This window comes from Kwoniella botswanensis, chromosome 1 (genome assembly GCF_036426115.1).
Source record: "Kwoniella botswanensis chromosome 1, complete sequence".
Taxonomy (NCBI): domain Eukaryota; kingdom Fungi; phylum Basidiomycota; class Tremellomycetes; order Tremellales; family Cryptococcaceae; genus Kwoniella; species Kwoniella botswanensis.
The window spans coordinates 14,329,258-14,344,620 of NC_088599.1; the positions used below are offsets into that span (position 1 = coordinate 14,329,258).

At 47.3% G+C, this 15,363-nt stretch overlaps 6 protein-coding genes across 6 annotated transcripts; 3 read left to right on the plus strand and 3 right to left on the minus strand.

Annotated features, from left to right (window-relative positions):
* Positions 1 to 74: 74 nt before the first annotated feature.
* On the minus strand, positions 75 to 1,563 carry L199_005414 (uncharacterized protein; the record flags this gene model as incomplete). Its single annotated transcript, XM_064891125.1, has 7 exons — positions 75 to 209; positions 272 to 444; positions 507 to 649; positions 703 to 926; positions 979 to 1,140; positions 1,203 to 1,298; positions 1,351 to 1,563. The coding sequence occupies 7 exons, from the start codon at positions 1,561 to 1,563 to the stop codon at positions 75 to 77; spliced, it is 1,146 nt and encodes a 381-aa protein (XP_064747197.1).
* A 477-nt stretch (positions 1,564 to 2,040) lies between these two features.
* Positions 2,041 to 4,203, plus strand: L199_005415 (uncharacterized protein; the record flags this gene model as incomplete). Its single annotated transcript, XM_064891126.1, has 13 exons — positions 2,041 to 2,173; positions 2,227 to 2,297; positions 2,349 to 2,422; positions 2,480 to 2,620; positions 2,672 to 2,750; positions 2,799 to 3,025; positions 3,082 to 3,259; positions 3,311 to 3,437; positions 3,491 to 3,553; positions 3,607 to 3,727; positions 3,775 to 3,866; positions 3,917 to 4,015; positions 4,076 to 4,203. The coding sequence occupies 13 exons, from the start codon at positions 2,041 to 2,043 to the stop codon at positions 4,201 to 4,203; spliced, it is 1,533 nt and encodes a 510-aa protein (XP_064747198.1).
* A 279-nt stretch (positions 4,204 to 4,482) lies between these two features.
* On the minus strand, positions 4,483 to 6,887 carry L199_005416 (uncharacterized protein; the record flags this gene model as incomplete). Its single annotated transcript, XM_064891127.1, has 14 exons — positions 4,483 to 4,537; positions 4,591 to 4,669; positions 4,724 to 4,866; positions 4,926 to 5,167; positions 5,238 to 5,264; positions 5,319 to 5,365; positions 5,425 to 5,703; positions 5,758 to 5,836; positions 5,893 to 6,000; positions 6,057 to 6,149; positions 6,208 to 6,332; positions 6,397 to 6,420; positions 6,469 to 6,559; positions 6,621 to 6,887. The coding sequence occupies 14 exons, from the start codon at positions 6,885 to 6,887 to the stop codon at positions 4,483 to 4,485; spliced, it is 1,659 nt and encodes a 552-aa protein (XP_064747199.1).
* A 985-nt stretch (positions 6,888 to 7,872) lies between these two features.
* L199_005417 (uncharacterized protein) lies at positions 7,873 to 11,149 on the plus strand (the record flags this gene model as incomplete). Its single annotated transcript, XM_064891128.1, has 18 exons — positions 7,873 to 7,939; positions 8,000 to 8,009; positions 8,075 to 8,097; positions 8,168 to 8,277; positions 8,365 to 8,458; positions 8,547 to 8,674; positions 8,743 to 8,800; positions 8,855 to 8,924; positions 8,987 to 9,011; positions 9,081 to 9,147; positions 9,248 to 9,523; positions 9,580 to 9,755; positions 9,820 to 9,850; positions 9,927 to 10,022; positions 10,086 to 10,368; positions 10,446 to 10,812; positions 10,879 to 10,988; positions 11,056 to 11,149. 18 exons carry the CDS (start codon positions 7,873 to 7,875, stop codon positions 11,147 to 11,149), a joined length of 2,085 nt encoding a protein of 694 aa, XP_064747200.1.
* Positions 11,150 to 11,512: 363 nt separating this feature from the next.
* Positions 11,513 to 13,743, minus strand: L199_005418 (uncharacterized protein; the record flags this gene model as incomplete). Its single annotated transcript, XM_064891129.1, has 13 exons — positions 11,513 to 11,764; positions 11,821 to 11,867; positions 11,932 to 12,035; positions 12,096 to 12,190; positions 12,247 to 12,287; positions 12,355 to 12,399; positions 12,451 to 12,766; positions 12,825 to 12,918; positions 13,003 to 13,165; positions 13,227 to 13,260; positions 13,328 to 13,479; positions 13,571 to 13,614; positions 13,682 to 13,743. 13 exons carry the CDS (start codon positions 13,741 to 13,743, stop codon positions 11,513 to 11,515), a joined length of 1,449 nt encoding a protein of 482 aa, XP_064747201.1.
* A 392-nt stretch (positions 13,744 to 14,135) lies between these two features.
* Positions 14,136 to 15,259, plus strand: L199_005419 (uncharacterized protein; the record flags this gene model as incomplete). Its single annotated transcript, XM_064891130.1, has 3 exons — positions 14,136 to 14,230; positions 14,280 to 14,436; positions 14,504 to 15,259. The coding sequence occupies 3 exons, from the start codon at positions 14,136 to 14,138 to the stop codon at positions 15,257 to 15,259; spliced, it is 1,008 nt and encodes a 335-aa protein (XP_064747202.1).
* Positions 15,260 to 15,363: the final 104 nt, after the last annotated feature.

Here is a 15,363-nt window from a genome sequence, read left to right on the forward strand (position 1 = left end):
ATGAGATTCGTTATATATCAGATGATGCATATCCGGGGTGATCTTTCCAGAAACAGTACTCTTTTTGCCGAAGCTCAAATAGGTTCTAAAACATAGATGCCTTGGAAGTATTGACGATTGTACTTGACGCCCTTCACAACAACGACGTCTTCGGGAGGTGTTTGTGATCTCAATACCCGTGCAACACGCCACTGCTCAGCGGTGGGAATCTGTCAGGGAGGGCAGGTAAGTATACCATCCTTTCTCTCATGTACCCAGCTCTACCACTCACTTTAGTAGCATCGACCACCCCGTCAGACCCGGCCTCAAAACGGGACACATACCCCTCTCTCGCCAGCAAGGGAGAATCGGTCAAAGGTGCCAAGGATAAGCCGTTGTTAGCTGCGGTGAATAGACCGATTGTTAAACGGTATTTGTCGGCTTGATCCTCGGGACATTGTGTGACTGAAGAAGATGGTAAAATAAGTTCGTCTTCTGAGCATATAGTATCAAATCCCAGAACATACCTCGGTGACGGGTCGCGGGGAGATGGCCCCCACTGATGAATTCCAAGACCTCTCCCAGATTTACGATCATACCACCTGGCTTATACTTCACAAACCGCCACTGACCGTCAGCAGACAGTACTTGGAGTGCTGCGATCGGTTGACTGTAGGAGATTGTCAACAAGGAGTTTTGTCCGACTGCTGAGGTGTATCTCACCTGAGAAGAAGGGTAGTAATCCCGTAATCCTGGTGACCATGCATTTGCACGTCCGACTTTTTTCGGTGTTCAGCAGGCGGTGGATGGAACATCATCTGACGGAAGTAGCCCTCTCCAATCGGACCATTGTGGGATTGAACATGATCCCACAAGTATGATTCTGGGAGCTCAAGCATACGAGACAGAAGAGCGAGTAGCTTCTTGTTAATGACATCGTGTAGGTACTGTACAACGGGATCAGTCACGATTTCTCCATCATCGGGCAGCTCCACTTGCAGTGTTAAAGTCAACGATCTCCCCAATGTAATCCCGGAGACAGGCTGGGAGGTGTTTCCCATCGCACATAGTTTCGCTGTAATAATTGAAACTCTCCACGTTGTCTTTGACACCTTGAGCGATATCCCAGTATCCCCTCGGTTTATAACCAGTGTATTTTCCCTGAGGGTGTTCAGATCAGTATGTATATCGATTTCTGAGAATTAGTCACCTTCCAAGCTCACAGTGTTCAAATATTTCCATTCCAACCTCTGCTTCTCCTCCGGGGTGATCCCGTTATCGATCAACGCATGCTGGGCGATAGCGAATTGCTTATCGATCTGCTGAGTGATCAGACAATTGGCTCTGGACACTAAGCAGAACGATGCTCACTTGGGCTTGGGTCAGACCGAAGTTTACCAAATATAGAAATCCATCCTCTTTTACGGCCGTTTGGAATTCTCTAAATACAGCTTCTCGTTCAGACGCATCTTCAGAATCGAACTTGCTCAGATCGATAGTTCTCAGATTGGCATACTCCACATTAGCGGTAGTCTCGGCAGGAGGGACCCAAGGTCTGAGAGGAGTCTTTGTTGCGATAGGCATGATGTGAGTGGATTTGCTAGGATTCGTTCTGTTAAAGGGGATCACCACAGATGTTATGGTTTGGTCATTCTTTAAATGGTATCAGCCAAGTAGCCAGGTCCGTAGATGCGGAGCTGCGTGCTTCATTTAGGCAATTCCGGAAAGCCATACATGGGAGCACCTGATTGTCTCCATGAATTTCCAGGTAACCCCGGGAGCAACAAACGTAGGCGCGTTACGATCTTCTTATCATGCAAGCATCAGCTTAGACCCGTATTGCGGATCCGCAAAGTCGGACCCCAAGTCAATTGTCACTTGACCAATTTGTCCAATGGAAGAGGGGTTATTGTCGGTAGTGCCTTAGCACTGCAATCTCAGATCTTGCAACACTTGATAAGGAATTTTGTTATATAGCAAGCGATCAAATCCCAACTTTTCTCTCGTTTCAACATCGAAGCTTCTGAAGCGTTCTCTCTCACTTCCTACGAACGATCGACCATGCAGCAAACGCCAGGTGCAAATATCGACAGTTACGACGAGAAGGAACGAGGAGGCAAGCTCAGCTCGATTCACGAAGTCGCCCAGGACCTCAATGGTAATGCGATTAATTATGCCTTTACCACTGAGGAGGGTAAGTTGGTCCCATACGAATCATCAGAGACACATCCTGAAGGTTTTATATAGTGGAACGATATTTGTTGGATCCGAAACTGAATGCACAAGTTCTTCGATCGTATGATTGGCGTATCTTACCTGTAAGTCAATACCAGCCTACGCCTTGTCATCGCGCGCTGACTATCAAAAAGACGACGATGTTGATGTATTTGTTCTCGGCACTTGATCGAGGAAATGTGTCCAACGCCAAGTCTGATCATATGGAGTTAGTCAAACAACTCACCGCGACATCTCGGGGGGAGCGCTAATCATTGCGATGTAGTCGGGATTTGGGTTTCACCGGGAACCAGTGGAACATCATGCTTACGGTCTTTTTCATTCCGTACTGCTGTATGGCATACCCTGGTACATTCATGAGTAAGAAGTTCGGTCCCAACCGGATGCTCCCAATTTACATGTTTGGGTGAGTGGGGACCCGTCACGCCCTCAAAACGTCTATTGATTAAATTTGCAGATGGGGAGCAATGGCGATGATCAACGCAGGTGTAACAGGTTTCGCTTCATGTCTGGTAGTCAGATTGTTGCTCGGAATCGTAAGTGCGCACTTTGTACTATAGTGATCTAGTTGACACTTTTACTAGTTCGAAGGATGCTTCGCCGCTTCCCTCATCATGTATCTCGCATGTTTTTATACCAGAGGGGAGCTAGGTAAACGAATGGCTTGTTGGTACAGTACCGTAGCAATATCGGGAGCGTTCTCCGGCCTGTTGTCCTACGGACTGTTCCAAGCCAAGTCTAAACTTCACGGTTGGCAGCTTTTATTCGTGGTCGAAGGCGGCCTCACCATAGTTATGGCTGTGATCTCATGGTGGGTGATATTGACCTGATGAGAAAAGTCAGAACAATGTTGACGATGATGAACAGGTTCGTCTTACCCAAATACCCCACCGAGGCTAGTTTCTTGTCTCCCGAACAGAAGGTTGCTGGAGTCATGCGGCTTCTAAAGGACGCAACAGTAGCGGTCAACACCACCATGACGTTCAAGGACTATATCGAGCCTGCCAAACGATGGGAGACATGGGTATGGGGCTTCTATGCAATTGTGAGACTTTGCCTCGCTGCTGTTGGGGCGAATGCTAACGGTTCTCTGTAGATTTATGGTGTAGCCAACTCCACAGCGTCTGTGTTCTTGACCCAGATCATAGGCAGATGGGGCTACTCCACCGTGAAGACAAACCTTCTGACCGTTCCTCCATATTCGGTAGCAGTCATAGTAATGTGTAAGTCATAAACCGGGTGACCGCAGGTATTCATGCTGATTTTGACCAAACAGGGGTCTTTGTCATTTCCTCGGACCGACATCGTGAAAGAACACTCCACGTCATGGGATCGAACGGTAAGCTATACAACTTTCCGGTCATCATCATTCAAGCTAATCTTTGAGAACAGCACTTGTTCTGATCGGATGTATCGTCCTTGGCAGTATCTCGATCAAAAAGATAGGTGTTGGGTATTTCTGTACCTTCCTCATTGCGTCGGGAAGTTTCATTCCTACTGTCCTCTTCCAAAGGTAAGTGTGCCAAAAGGAGTGTATCAGACTCTGACTTGATCATGTAGTTTCGTGCAAAACAACACCACCAAGGAGAATCATAGAGCCTTCCGAGCCGCTGTCTGTACCTTCGGAGCTAATGCAGGTGGCATCGTATCCGGTGAGTGATATTGAATTTAACGATTGGGGCAGCACTGAAGGCATGCATAGCCAACATCTTCTTATCGCAATTCGCCCCCCAATATGTTACTCCATTGATTGTTTCTGCGGCTATCGCGGGCTTAGGTATCGTAGTCTTGGGAATTTTGAGTGAGTCGTTCACTTTCCGCGGTCGCTTTTCGAGATCAATTGACTCATTGGGACGTACAGGGACATACATGGTTTTGGACAATCGTCGTCGTAATAGGGAACAAGGTGTAAATTGGACCAGCAAGGACGTTCCAACGGCCGCCCTGAAGGACGGTCCCGCTGGTCCTTCTTGGAGGCACTTCTACTAGAATGGTTAGTAGACCTGTGCGAATCACTCTATGGTGTGTTCTGCGACCGCAATGAATTGTCAGACGGTCTATAAGTTTGTAATCGCGGTTTTCACCGGAACTCAGGATGTGATGGTGATGTTGGAGATGTTTCCATAAATGCATGGGGTATTCAAGTGGCATTGTAGCACGTATGTCCATCAGTACACAACTCAACCGCATTCAGAGGGACGGAAACAGGTCATTCGTAAATTTCATGTCCATTCACGTTGCATGGTCTATCTGATCAGAAAACATGGCTCATGTCCTTCCTCCTCGATATTGTTTCAATGCGGCGTCCGCGATTTCAGTCATCCTGAGCAAATTCATTAGCCACTGTCGAGACGAAGATCTTGGTGGCTTTCTCACCGAATAACTGCCTCTTCTTCATACTTCTTCCCGATGATCTGCAATGAGCAGGGCGCTCCCTTCATAAATATCGGATCGTCTAACGAGAGCTCGTAGTCAGCACGAACTTATGTTGCATAATGATATGACTCACACTGTTCGTAAGTCTTCCTATCATCCTCTCCAATGAAATCAGTTCTGGATGGTTTTGGATCGAGCGCAGGATCAACTTGAGTAGCGGGCAGGATCGAAGCAGTGTAATCGTTGAGGTTGCAGAAGCCAGTGTATCCAAGCCACCTGTACATGTGACATCAGCACGATCTGCCTTGAGGACTGAGTACTTACTGGAAACTTACATAAAACCATCATGTGGTTGAGGTGGGCCACCACAAGCTGGTGCGATGATAGCATCTACAGGTCTACCAGTGGTGGTTTGGCTGGTTGTTGCATTCCAGTAGTCAAGAGAGTCCTTGACAAATGCCGATCGACGATAACACAGGTCGAATAGTTCATGAGCTGACAGTTCGGGTACCCCTCTTTCGAGAATAGATCCCAATTGCGGCTCACCGCTCAGAGCGAGCTGCTTTTTGAGATCATACTATAAGAAACAGATCACACAACTCAATCGTCACTCCAAAATCGCTGAGTCAATGTCCAGAAGTACTCACTCCTCCATCGGCAGTAAAGAATCGCATCTATCGTCATTTGGTCAGTTTTCATAGTGACAGCTTCGCGATGTAGAAACTTACAAGCAGATCGCGCGCTTCGGCTGTCTTATAAGGGGTCCAATCGATCACTACAGAAGTGGCATGATCAGCATTATGTAAAGTGTAACAAAACAGCGTTAAGACTCACCTTCATGCCCAGCAGCTAATAACGCATCCTTCACCTCCTTCATACCTCTTTCGTACGGTGGGCAAGGCTTGACCACCCCATCATCCCACATGATGGCAAAGCATAGCTTCTCCCCGTTTCCATGATCCACAAGATTGTAGGCACTGTCTGACCATGGCATGCGAGGTGTCCACGGATCCAACTCCCAAGGTTTCGCGTCCAAAACGGCTTTATAGAACGTCTTGAGTCCATCAACCGATACTGTAAGAGGTCCAAGGACAGATCTGACCATCTCCTGACCTGAAAGATTGGATACTTAGCACTGGACATCGAAGTCAATCGCTTGAAACTCACCTTCAGAACTGTTGCTCGCCTTACAGTATGGGATCCTAGCATAAGAGCCTCGGACACCATATAAACCTTGATAAGCAGCCTGACAATGTTGATGAGCATGCTACTATGCCGGAGACTGAGGATGGCAACACTCACAGGTATTCTAACAGATCCTCCGATATCACTTCCGACACCGAGCAGGGATCCTCGAAGTCCGATCAAAGCCCCTTCCCCTCCACTACTTCCACCACATGTGACATTACGCTAAGTGCGATTCATCAGTATGGATACTGAAACAAGTGATACCGACTGTAACTCACATTGAAGGGGTTGAGCGTTCTGCCGTAGACATTGTTATAACCTTCTCCGAACCATAAACCTTGCGACATATTGGTACGACAGTAGAGAACGGCCTACGTAAAAATGTCAGTCTTATAAAGTATACCGATATGCCTTTGAGCATGCACTCACCCCTTGAGCTAGAAGGATATCTGCAATTACTGCGTTGTGCTTCGCCTTATTCCCTATCCATCCCACATACGACATGGTGAAGTTTGTGCCTTCCACCTCGATCTGATCTTTGAGAGATATGGGAACTGTATAAGGGAAGGTCAACGATTTCGAGTCGCGATGCCGTGAAGATGATGCTACTTTACTCACGACCGCTGGGTGGAGAATCAGCGTCTGTACAGAGGTAATTCATTGATGCATGACTGACTCACTGAAGGGGACCAATGGTCTTTCCAGTCTTCTCATAATACTCATCCAGCTCTTTGGCTCTCTCCAACGCTTTGTCGAAGAAGAGTTCGGTTAGGCAGTTGGTCTAAGATGAAATATGAGCACACATTGGACACCTTTACTACAACGTCGATGAGTCTACTCACGAGTTGATGAGCTATAGTAGCTCGATGACAGAAGGCCTCAGTAACCTGTAAAGCAGTATATCTCCCTGCTTTGATCGCTTCGAGCAACTGTGTGACGGTGAGAGACTGGGTGATTTCCAACTCCGGAGGAGACAGGACGCCTGGAAGAGTAGGGTAGTCTTTCACATCTAACACGTCGTCTGGAGGAGGTAGAGTGAGGAGGTACTCCTTGGGTATGGACTTATCCCTCTCTTCTAGATATTGAGCTGCGGTTGTTTGCCAGGTCATATCGTGGATGTAGAGTGTCGATGCTGCTGTGAGTGGGTATGTTGCTGAATTGGCCAGAGGGTCAATACTTTGATAAGTACTCTGTGGTAACATGGGATAGTGGGATAATATCTCACCAATTACGATAAGCTATCGAAGGGCATGGTACACATGGCGGGTGGCCGGACTTTACCTGCGAGAATGGCGACGTGAAGAACCCCCGTGTTGACATAGTGTCATGGTGGGCGTGATAAGACATCTGTGAGAACAGATAACGACGGATAAGAACAAAGCAGGCAGAAACACGGAGACAGCTGTCGACAATGTACTCGAGTAGAGAGATAACAGAGAATGGACGATGGGCAGGATGGACGTAGCGCCAAGCTTTGTGGAGCTAAGCTTAAACGGATATCGGTCACATCCGAAACAGTAATTAAAACGCTAAGATCGCTAGTGGCAATTAGGCAGTGCTACTCATGTATCCCATCGTTCATTGATGTTCTGAGGCGCCTCTCATCACGCCCCAGCTGATAAGAGTAACGTATTGGGCATCCTGTTGAATTAGCTTATCGCTAGATATCATGTCTGACCGGAAATGGACCGGAAACATAGAGACATCGTCGGAATACTGAGCACCATTCCGACTTTCAACAGGAGGGCGGGTCTGATCCGAGTGAGCCTGTGGGATACTCGAAGATAACGTCAAGACAAGGTGCTCCAGGCCTCGCCTATATGTGAACCAATCAGACAGTACCTCAGGATATATGATATAATAGCATGAATGACCTTTGCAGGTCCTTCAGCGTGCGCTAGCTGCTTTCGGACATCGCTTATCGAGCGCTGGATCGATGGGCATGGCTGCAATAAAGATAAGCCTACATGCTTATCGTAAATCAATAGGTCTATGACTTGATAGAATATATGGAATTCCCATCTCAATACATATATCGTGGCTCCTCCACTAACGATTCACTGTCTTTGCGTATCCACAATAACTTACTCCATCATGAGTCAAGCTGGAGAGAGAGAATTCACAAAGCTGCTATCACCTGCAACTGGTTATGGTGTCGTAGGTAAGTTCAATATTCATGTAGAAGGCATGATGCCCTTTACTGACAGCAATTTGCCAATAGTCGGTCTTGGGTAAGTCGACGCTACCGATTTCTCGAATCCTTAACAACTTGATTGACCTCCATCTTGCCTTTCAGAGCCGCATTCGCGGTGCTTATGAGTGCGTTGCGATTGTTCCATGAATTTTCACTATACGTCAAAAAAGATTAGCTGACAGATAAATTGTTTAGTCGGTTTCACATACCTTCAACGTCGATTTACCAGGTTCGACACTAACAATGCCTCAGAGTTCGCCACAGCCAGTAGATCGATTAAACCGGGTCTTATCTGTGCTGGTATCGTAAGTGAAAGTCGACCCGGCAGATATCATACCTGAGGCGTCAACTTCAATAGTCGTGTTGATACAATCCTGCATTGATATCATTAGGTCTCAGCATGGACATGGAGTGCTACCCTCTTACAGTCCAGCGCGGCAACATATCAATCGGGCTTGAGCGCGGCATGGTGGTATGGTGTGGGAGGTGAGTTGATCCCTCGCTCCCTAAGGACACCCCTCCTGTTCTTTCCAACAGAAAAATCGAAGAAGAGATACTGAAATATCGATCCTAGGAACAATCCAGATCGGTTTCTTTGCAGCAATCGCTGCGAAGGTGAAAATGAACGCGAATGGAGCTACCACCTTCTTGCAAATCTGTAAAGCAAGATATGGAACTGGATGTCATATCTTGTTTACCTTTGTGAGTTTCGAAACGATCACCATTTCATGTCCATCTTTGGGATATGCGGTCTGCTGACATCCTTCAAGTACGCTCTGGTGTGTGCACACATCGTGGCTGGATCTCTCGTGCTTGGAGCTTCGGCTAGTAAGTGTTATGTCTGCTCACAAAGTCGGCGTGAATGCTGATGCTCCGATAAAGCTATCAACGCCCTGACCGGGGCAAGTATTGAGGCGTGTAACTTCTTGTTACCGATTGGTATCGCTATCTAGTGAGTAGGATAAAATAGACTTCCTCCCAGCTGCCCAGTACTGGACACTGACAGACTTCCAGTGTCATAGCCGGTGGTCTTCGAGCAGTGAGTATGAATTCAGCGTCAGCTTGTATCGAGGAATGAAACTGATCGATGTGTCAATACCTGTTTTAGACCTTTATTTGCGACTTCACACATACCGTCATTTTGTTCGTGATCATTTATCTGTTCATGTTCTCAGGTTAGTCACGTCATGCTACTCACACACCACTAAAACATTGAACGTGGTCAGATGAATCGAGAGTACTCGGAAGTGCCCTGATTAACGAGTCTTCCTCTAGCATATGCGACCTCTCCTGCATTGGGTTCAATCTCTTCCATGTACAAACTCCTGGTTGAAGCAGCTCAAACAACTCCCGTCGAAGGAAATGAGCAAGGAAGTTACTTGACCATGAAGTCCAACTCCGGTATATTGTTTGCGGGCTGTACAATCGCATCTGGGTTCAGCGGCGTGTTCTGCGACCAGGGATATTGGCAACGTGCCATAGCGAGCAGACCGGAAAGTACCACTCGTGCTTACATGCTCGGTGGACTTAGTTGGTTCGCGATTCCATGGGGTGAGTCGAGCTGCAAAAGGGATTGTGAGGACCTGCTAACGAATCGTCGGCGCAAGCGTTTGGAACTACCATGGGCTTGTCCTCTAGAGCACTGCAGAGTACTCCCGCTTATCCCACTTACCCTTATGCACTCAGTGCTAGCCAACAATCGGCTGGTCTGGTAGCCCCAGCTGCTGCAGTGGCCCTCTTAGGCAAAGGAGGGGCGGTTGCTATCTTGCTTGCTACATTTATGGTAAGTAGTATGTAGTTCTTAAGGCTGAATTGACTCACTGACACTATGTCTTCTCCAATATCAGGCTGCTACGAGTGCCGCTTCTGCCGAGCTGAGTAAGTCATCCCTAAATCTCCGATCTCCAGCTTCATTCGTTCGATACTGACAATGCATTTTCGTCGGTTCATTCAGTCGCCGTCTCAAGTATCGTGGTTTATGACATCTTTGGGACTTATTGGAAGCCATTGTCAGGTAAACAGGTTGTTTTCTGGTCTCATCTGGTTATTGGTGGGTCTGTCTAGGATTACGTATATCCTCCGCAAGTTCACTAATGCCCTGCCCGTCTCCTAGCCCTAGCGGCAATATGGTTTGGTGCTTGGTCATGTATCTTGCACAAAGCCAAGATCGATCTCGGCTGGCTCTTCTACATTCAAGGAGTGTGTCTCACCCCTGCAGTAGTACCCATTGGATTAACAGTCTCATGGGGAAGAATGTCCAAAATCTCGGCATTCTATGGCACCATTTTTGGAACTGTCTGTGGGATGATCGGTTGGATGCTCGGTTGCTGGAAGGTATACGGAGAGATCAATACTGTTAATCTGGCTAAACCATATGCTGCGATTTCTGGTTCGGCGTGAGTGAAGAGATACAACCTACAATGCCGTGACCTAGAGAGAGTGGAAGCTGAGTGGGTATATGTTTCTATCGTAGTCCCGGATTGGTAATGTCCACCTTGGCCACATTGATCCTTGCGTACTTCTTTCCTGGATCGAATGACTGGACAGCGACTCGAGCGATCCATCAAGCGGATGATAAAGCCTCCACTGACAGTAAAGGCGAGCCTGTCTCTGCTCATATCGCATCGGCTCCCATGCCAGAGAAGAATTTCACAGATGAGAAACACCAAGATGCGAATTCTACTACTGTTCAAACTGTTGATGTCAAGGCCGAATCACCCGGCGAGACAAACGAAACATATGAGAGGGAGATCATCGAAGAACTTGACCTTGACTTACTACAGAAGGTATTCGTGAGAGCATCGGTCATCTCTAGCTCTATGGCCATGATCATTACCTTTGTGAGTTGACACCAAGTGGTGTCTGATATCGGGACACTGTGCTGATCACTCGAATCCAAAACAAAGATCGTTCCGATTCCAATGTTCGCTGCGCATTATGTATTTTCGCTTGGATTCTTCAAGTTCTGGGTCGTGGCGAGTTTCATCTGGGTCTTCTTGGCTGGATCATTTTGCATGTGAGCTGTCCGGTTTTTTCGAGAAGCGTGGTCCATGGTTTTTCACTGACATTGACGACACGGACAGAATTTTGCCGGTCTGGGAGTCGAGAGTAGAGCTAGTATCCATCTGCAAAAGCTTACTAGGTTTCGCCAGAATCAAGACCAAAACAGGATACTAGAGGCACGCAGGAAGCGTTTCCGGAATATCATGGTCGACAGGCAAAAGGATCAATAGTTTGGGAAATAGATACAGTATTAACTTGTGAACAACGATTCTCACACGAGTGTCAGTAGATGAGATGAAATGGAGTCAGTATGCAAAATTGTATGAATGGAGCCGCGGGAACATGATACCTGATCTTCACGTCAATTTGTGAAGGATCATATCAGTGGCCGGTGGCCAAGCAGGCTGCCATTGACGGCGCTGTCTGATGATAGTTTGATATTCCCCTCCAGTGCTTGATGATTTTGAGAGATTTATAGACAACTTGCATTGACCAACAGATGAGATACACGATACAAAGGACCGACTGGTAGATTTGCTATAATTCCTTTGTTCGGCAAAAATGGAACAAATGACCTCGTACACTTCTGAGATAGACCGCGTATGACACTGCTCCGACCACGATCGCTAGCCAGCTGACAAGAGCGGTCCATTTGAAGCGTGCTGGAGTAGAAGCCGACAGCGTCAATACGTATTTCAAGAGGTCAAAGAGATTTTGTAGTGAGATCTGTCGTGCGGTAAGTTGATTTCGACGTGGATGTGTATCGAGCGCGAGTTGCAATTCTTTCAGCTAGATACAATTATCAGCAATGTCTTCCTGCTCGTATAGTGGGTATAGCAGCTCACTTGGCATAGATCGAAAGACCATAAACCGACACGGGACAGAGCAATACCTTTCCAATTCAAGGGTTATTAGCGACTTCATGTCGGTAAAGATAAAAGTCGACATGAACTAACCGCCGAAGAGAACGATTGAGTTCCACACGGGTCCATGTTCACCATATTTGCCTGTACCAAAAAAGAACGACACCGCCACAGGAGCTAAACAGGCTACCTCGTACCTGGGATGAGAGATTTGGGGTATAAGTGACAAACGACGTTGCTTATGGGAAGCCGCATACCATATTGACCACGCTCCGGCTCTCTCCAACCCTATTCTACGTTCCAGTATGGGCATTGCAGCAGTACCAATCAAGCCAGTCACAAGGCACAACCCCTATAACGATGTCAGATCTTTATAGCTTGAACGAAGAGAGTGCAGAAATGTCTCACCCGCATACTAGCGATGATGGTGTCATCCCATCCGCGAGCGGCTTTAATATATGATATGAAGGTACCATCTGAACTATTCAGCATCTGACGAGGCGAAGGGAGACTCACCATAGGATAGAGTAGTCAAATGAATGAGTGCCATAGAGGTGGAACCTATGTTACGATGTCAGTAGATCCAATCATTAAAAAGTGGAGGGGACTCACTAAAGAAGATGGGCAATGCGATAAACTCTAGCCAACTTTGCTTTTCCATTTCCAATTTCTTCCATATCCCTCCTGTCCCATTGCTGGACTCCATATGTCGCACGATGCTATCTCCGGCATCGTTGTCCTCCTCCAGCAGCCCCAGTTCCTCGTGATCGCGGCTGGAATGAGCTGTTTCCCGGTCCAATACTGGGAAATGATTGTAAACTACCTGAATCCACCAATACTCTGTTGCAAGAGACACAGCAGACATTCCGAGAAGGACGGTTGTAGCCAATGGGTAGCCACCCGTTGATGTGAGGAGAGAAACCAGGAGCTTGAAGGGTATGAGCCTCGTGTACTGTTAAAGCGTATCAAGAATGTCGTGAACTCACTGGAGCCGTCAATTTGCTTAACAGATCAATCCTTCTCATGTACGTGTTCAGACGAGTCAGGACAGTCGAGTCACTTTGTGCTATCTCGGTGATCCTTAACGTCGTGAGGTTGGGATGAGAAAGTCAGCAGATCATTCGAATGTGTGACAGATTGATGCGGATGAGCAGCAACACTTACCAGTCTCTCTCGATGGCGACCGTCATCCCAGTAGCACTTAGTCCCAGAAAAGCTGAAGAAGTGATTATGGACAGGAGTATACCCCATGTTGCTGCGACCCGAGATATCGATTCATCTCCGTGGAAAGCACTCGCAGCGAAACTCTTGAAAGGGCCTAGTAAGACTGTAAGTTTGATGGGGACTGTGAGCGTCTGGATGATACAAGGGTTGCTGAAAGAACTAACTGAGGAAGAAGGAGTAGCTTGAAGCTTGAAGTACCTGATGGTTCAGCAGTCGCCAACATCAGCCCAGCTGCCTGATCGTCAAGTGAAGTACCGAGGCTCACCTTTTGGGCACATATCACTGTTCTAACAAATGGTAGTCGTTTGATGCGATCGACCAAGCTCCCGATATAACCAGACAGTATGAGACCGCATGCTGTGGAACAAAGTCCAGCAAGTGAAGCAGGGATCAAATTATCCGGAAACACCTGGATTACTACAAGGGAGGTCAGCTGTTAGACCATAAGCTATGAGTGTAGGAGCAATATTGGAGCAGCTAGAGGGGATCGAGAGGGCAGAAGACTAACGGAATAGGAAAGAAGCGAAATCATACGCAGCAGACCCAAAAGTACTGTATATGAGTCAGTATCAGGTCGTGGTCTCAGTGATAGCTGCAAACGTGAAAGTGGGAGGCTCACCTGGAAGTATGCTGTAACAACAGACAGGCTAGAGCGGAGCGATTGATAGCTATGGAGGCCATGTCTTTGGGTTGCTCCTTAAACGGTACAACGCATGCATCTATCAGACCGAGGGTCGGATAAGTTACGTGCTAACAATACAGCTGGTCATGAATGGTTTATGAACGATGGGTGGACGGATGATAGTCGATCTGTGTATGTGATCTGCGAAATGATCAACATCCAGGTCGTGACATGCTGCTCCACTCTTTTATCTGTATCTGTGGATCTCCTGATAACCTTGGAGGTACTCACTTATCTATCACGCGACTATATATTCATCGTACGATACGATATATAACATCTTCTTGAGCAGGCAGATGAACGAGACTGTCAATGGAAATATCCCCATAGATTCATCCCACCATGCATGCTCTGATCATATCGCCTCATAGGTTCAGACATTCAAAGCATCATGTCCACGTTCAACCTCACTAAGCTTGCCGCGACCCTTCCTAGATCGTCTCACTCCATCTCGGTGATACAGGGAAAGGCCTACATCTATGGAGGGTGGGTGAGAACTATCCTGAGCTGTACACCAGCTGATGTCAAAAATCAGTGAAATAAATCCTAGAGAACCTGTAGATGGTGCTGTGCATCTGATCGACCTCTCTACCGGGGCTTACCAAAAGCTTGCCGCCTTTGGCCAAATACCTGAACCTCGTGTAGGACATGTAGCAGGAGTGATTGACGGGAGAATCTACATATTCGGAGGTGTGGGTAGTGACTACATTAGATCGTGCGTATCGTCACGATTTGTGCTGATCCTGTTATCCTCTGTAGCGAGGTGGTCCTGTCATGACTCCTCTGGAAGAGGCCGGTGCTGTTCACGTCTACGACCCGACCACTTCTTCCTGGTCAACTGTTAAAGCGACATCCAAAGAATTCCCATGCGCCAGATCATATCATTGTGCGACTGCTAGCGGCAAACAGTTCATCATTCACGCAGGATGTGGGGACGCATCTACAGGGCGTTTGAATGACACTTGGTCATTCGATATCACCACCTTAGAATGGAGCAGACTTCCAGACGCTCCTGGTGACCCTAGAGGTGGAAGTTCTATTACAGTTTTAGGTGACACGTTATGGAGATTTGGTGGGTTCAACGGGAAGACAGAGGTTGGAGGGTCAATCGAGAATATCGACTATCTTGCACCTACATCCGAATGGAAGTCAATCGTTTTTGGAGATACAGCTGGCCTAGGTCGAGAATCCTCGGTCCTCCTTGACACTTCAGATTCTTACCCCGGGGCTAGGTCTGTAGCAGCATTACAAGCTATCAAAGGTCGGTTAATAATTATTGGTGGTGAAGGTAAACCCTCGACCACCGGTGGACATGATTCTGCCGGTAATTTCTGGGATGATATTTGGTCTTTCGATCCAACTGAAGAAAGATGGTCAAAGCTGGCACCGAAGGAGCAGATGGAAGCGAGAGGATGGTTTGCCAGCGATGTGACGAAAGATGGTGAGATCATTATATGGGGTGGCATCAACTCAACGAACGAAAGATTGGGGGATGGGTGGATTGGACGATTGTAGATAATATGGACAAGAGGTAGAAGAAAGAAAAGGTTGAAGGTTGTGTTTTCAGGTATATTTTTGCATTCATGAGCTGTGTTGCTATTGTAGGTTGCGTATTGAAG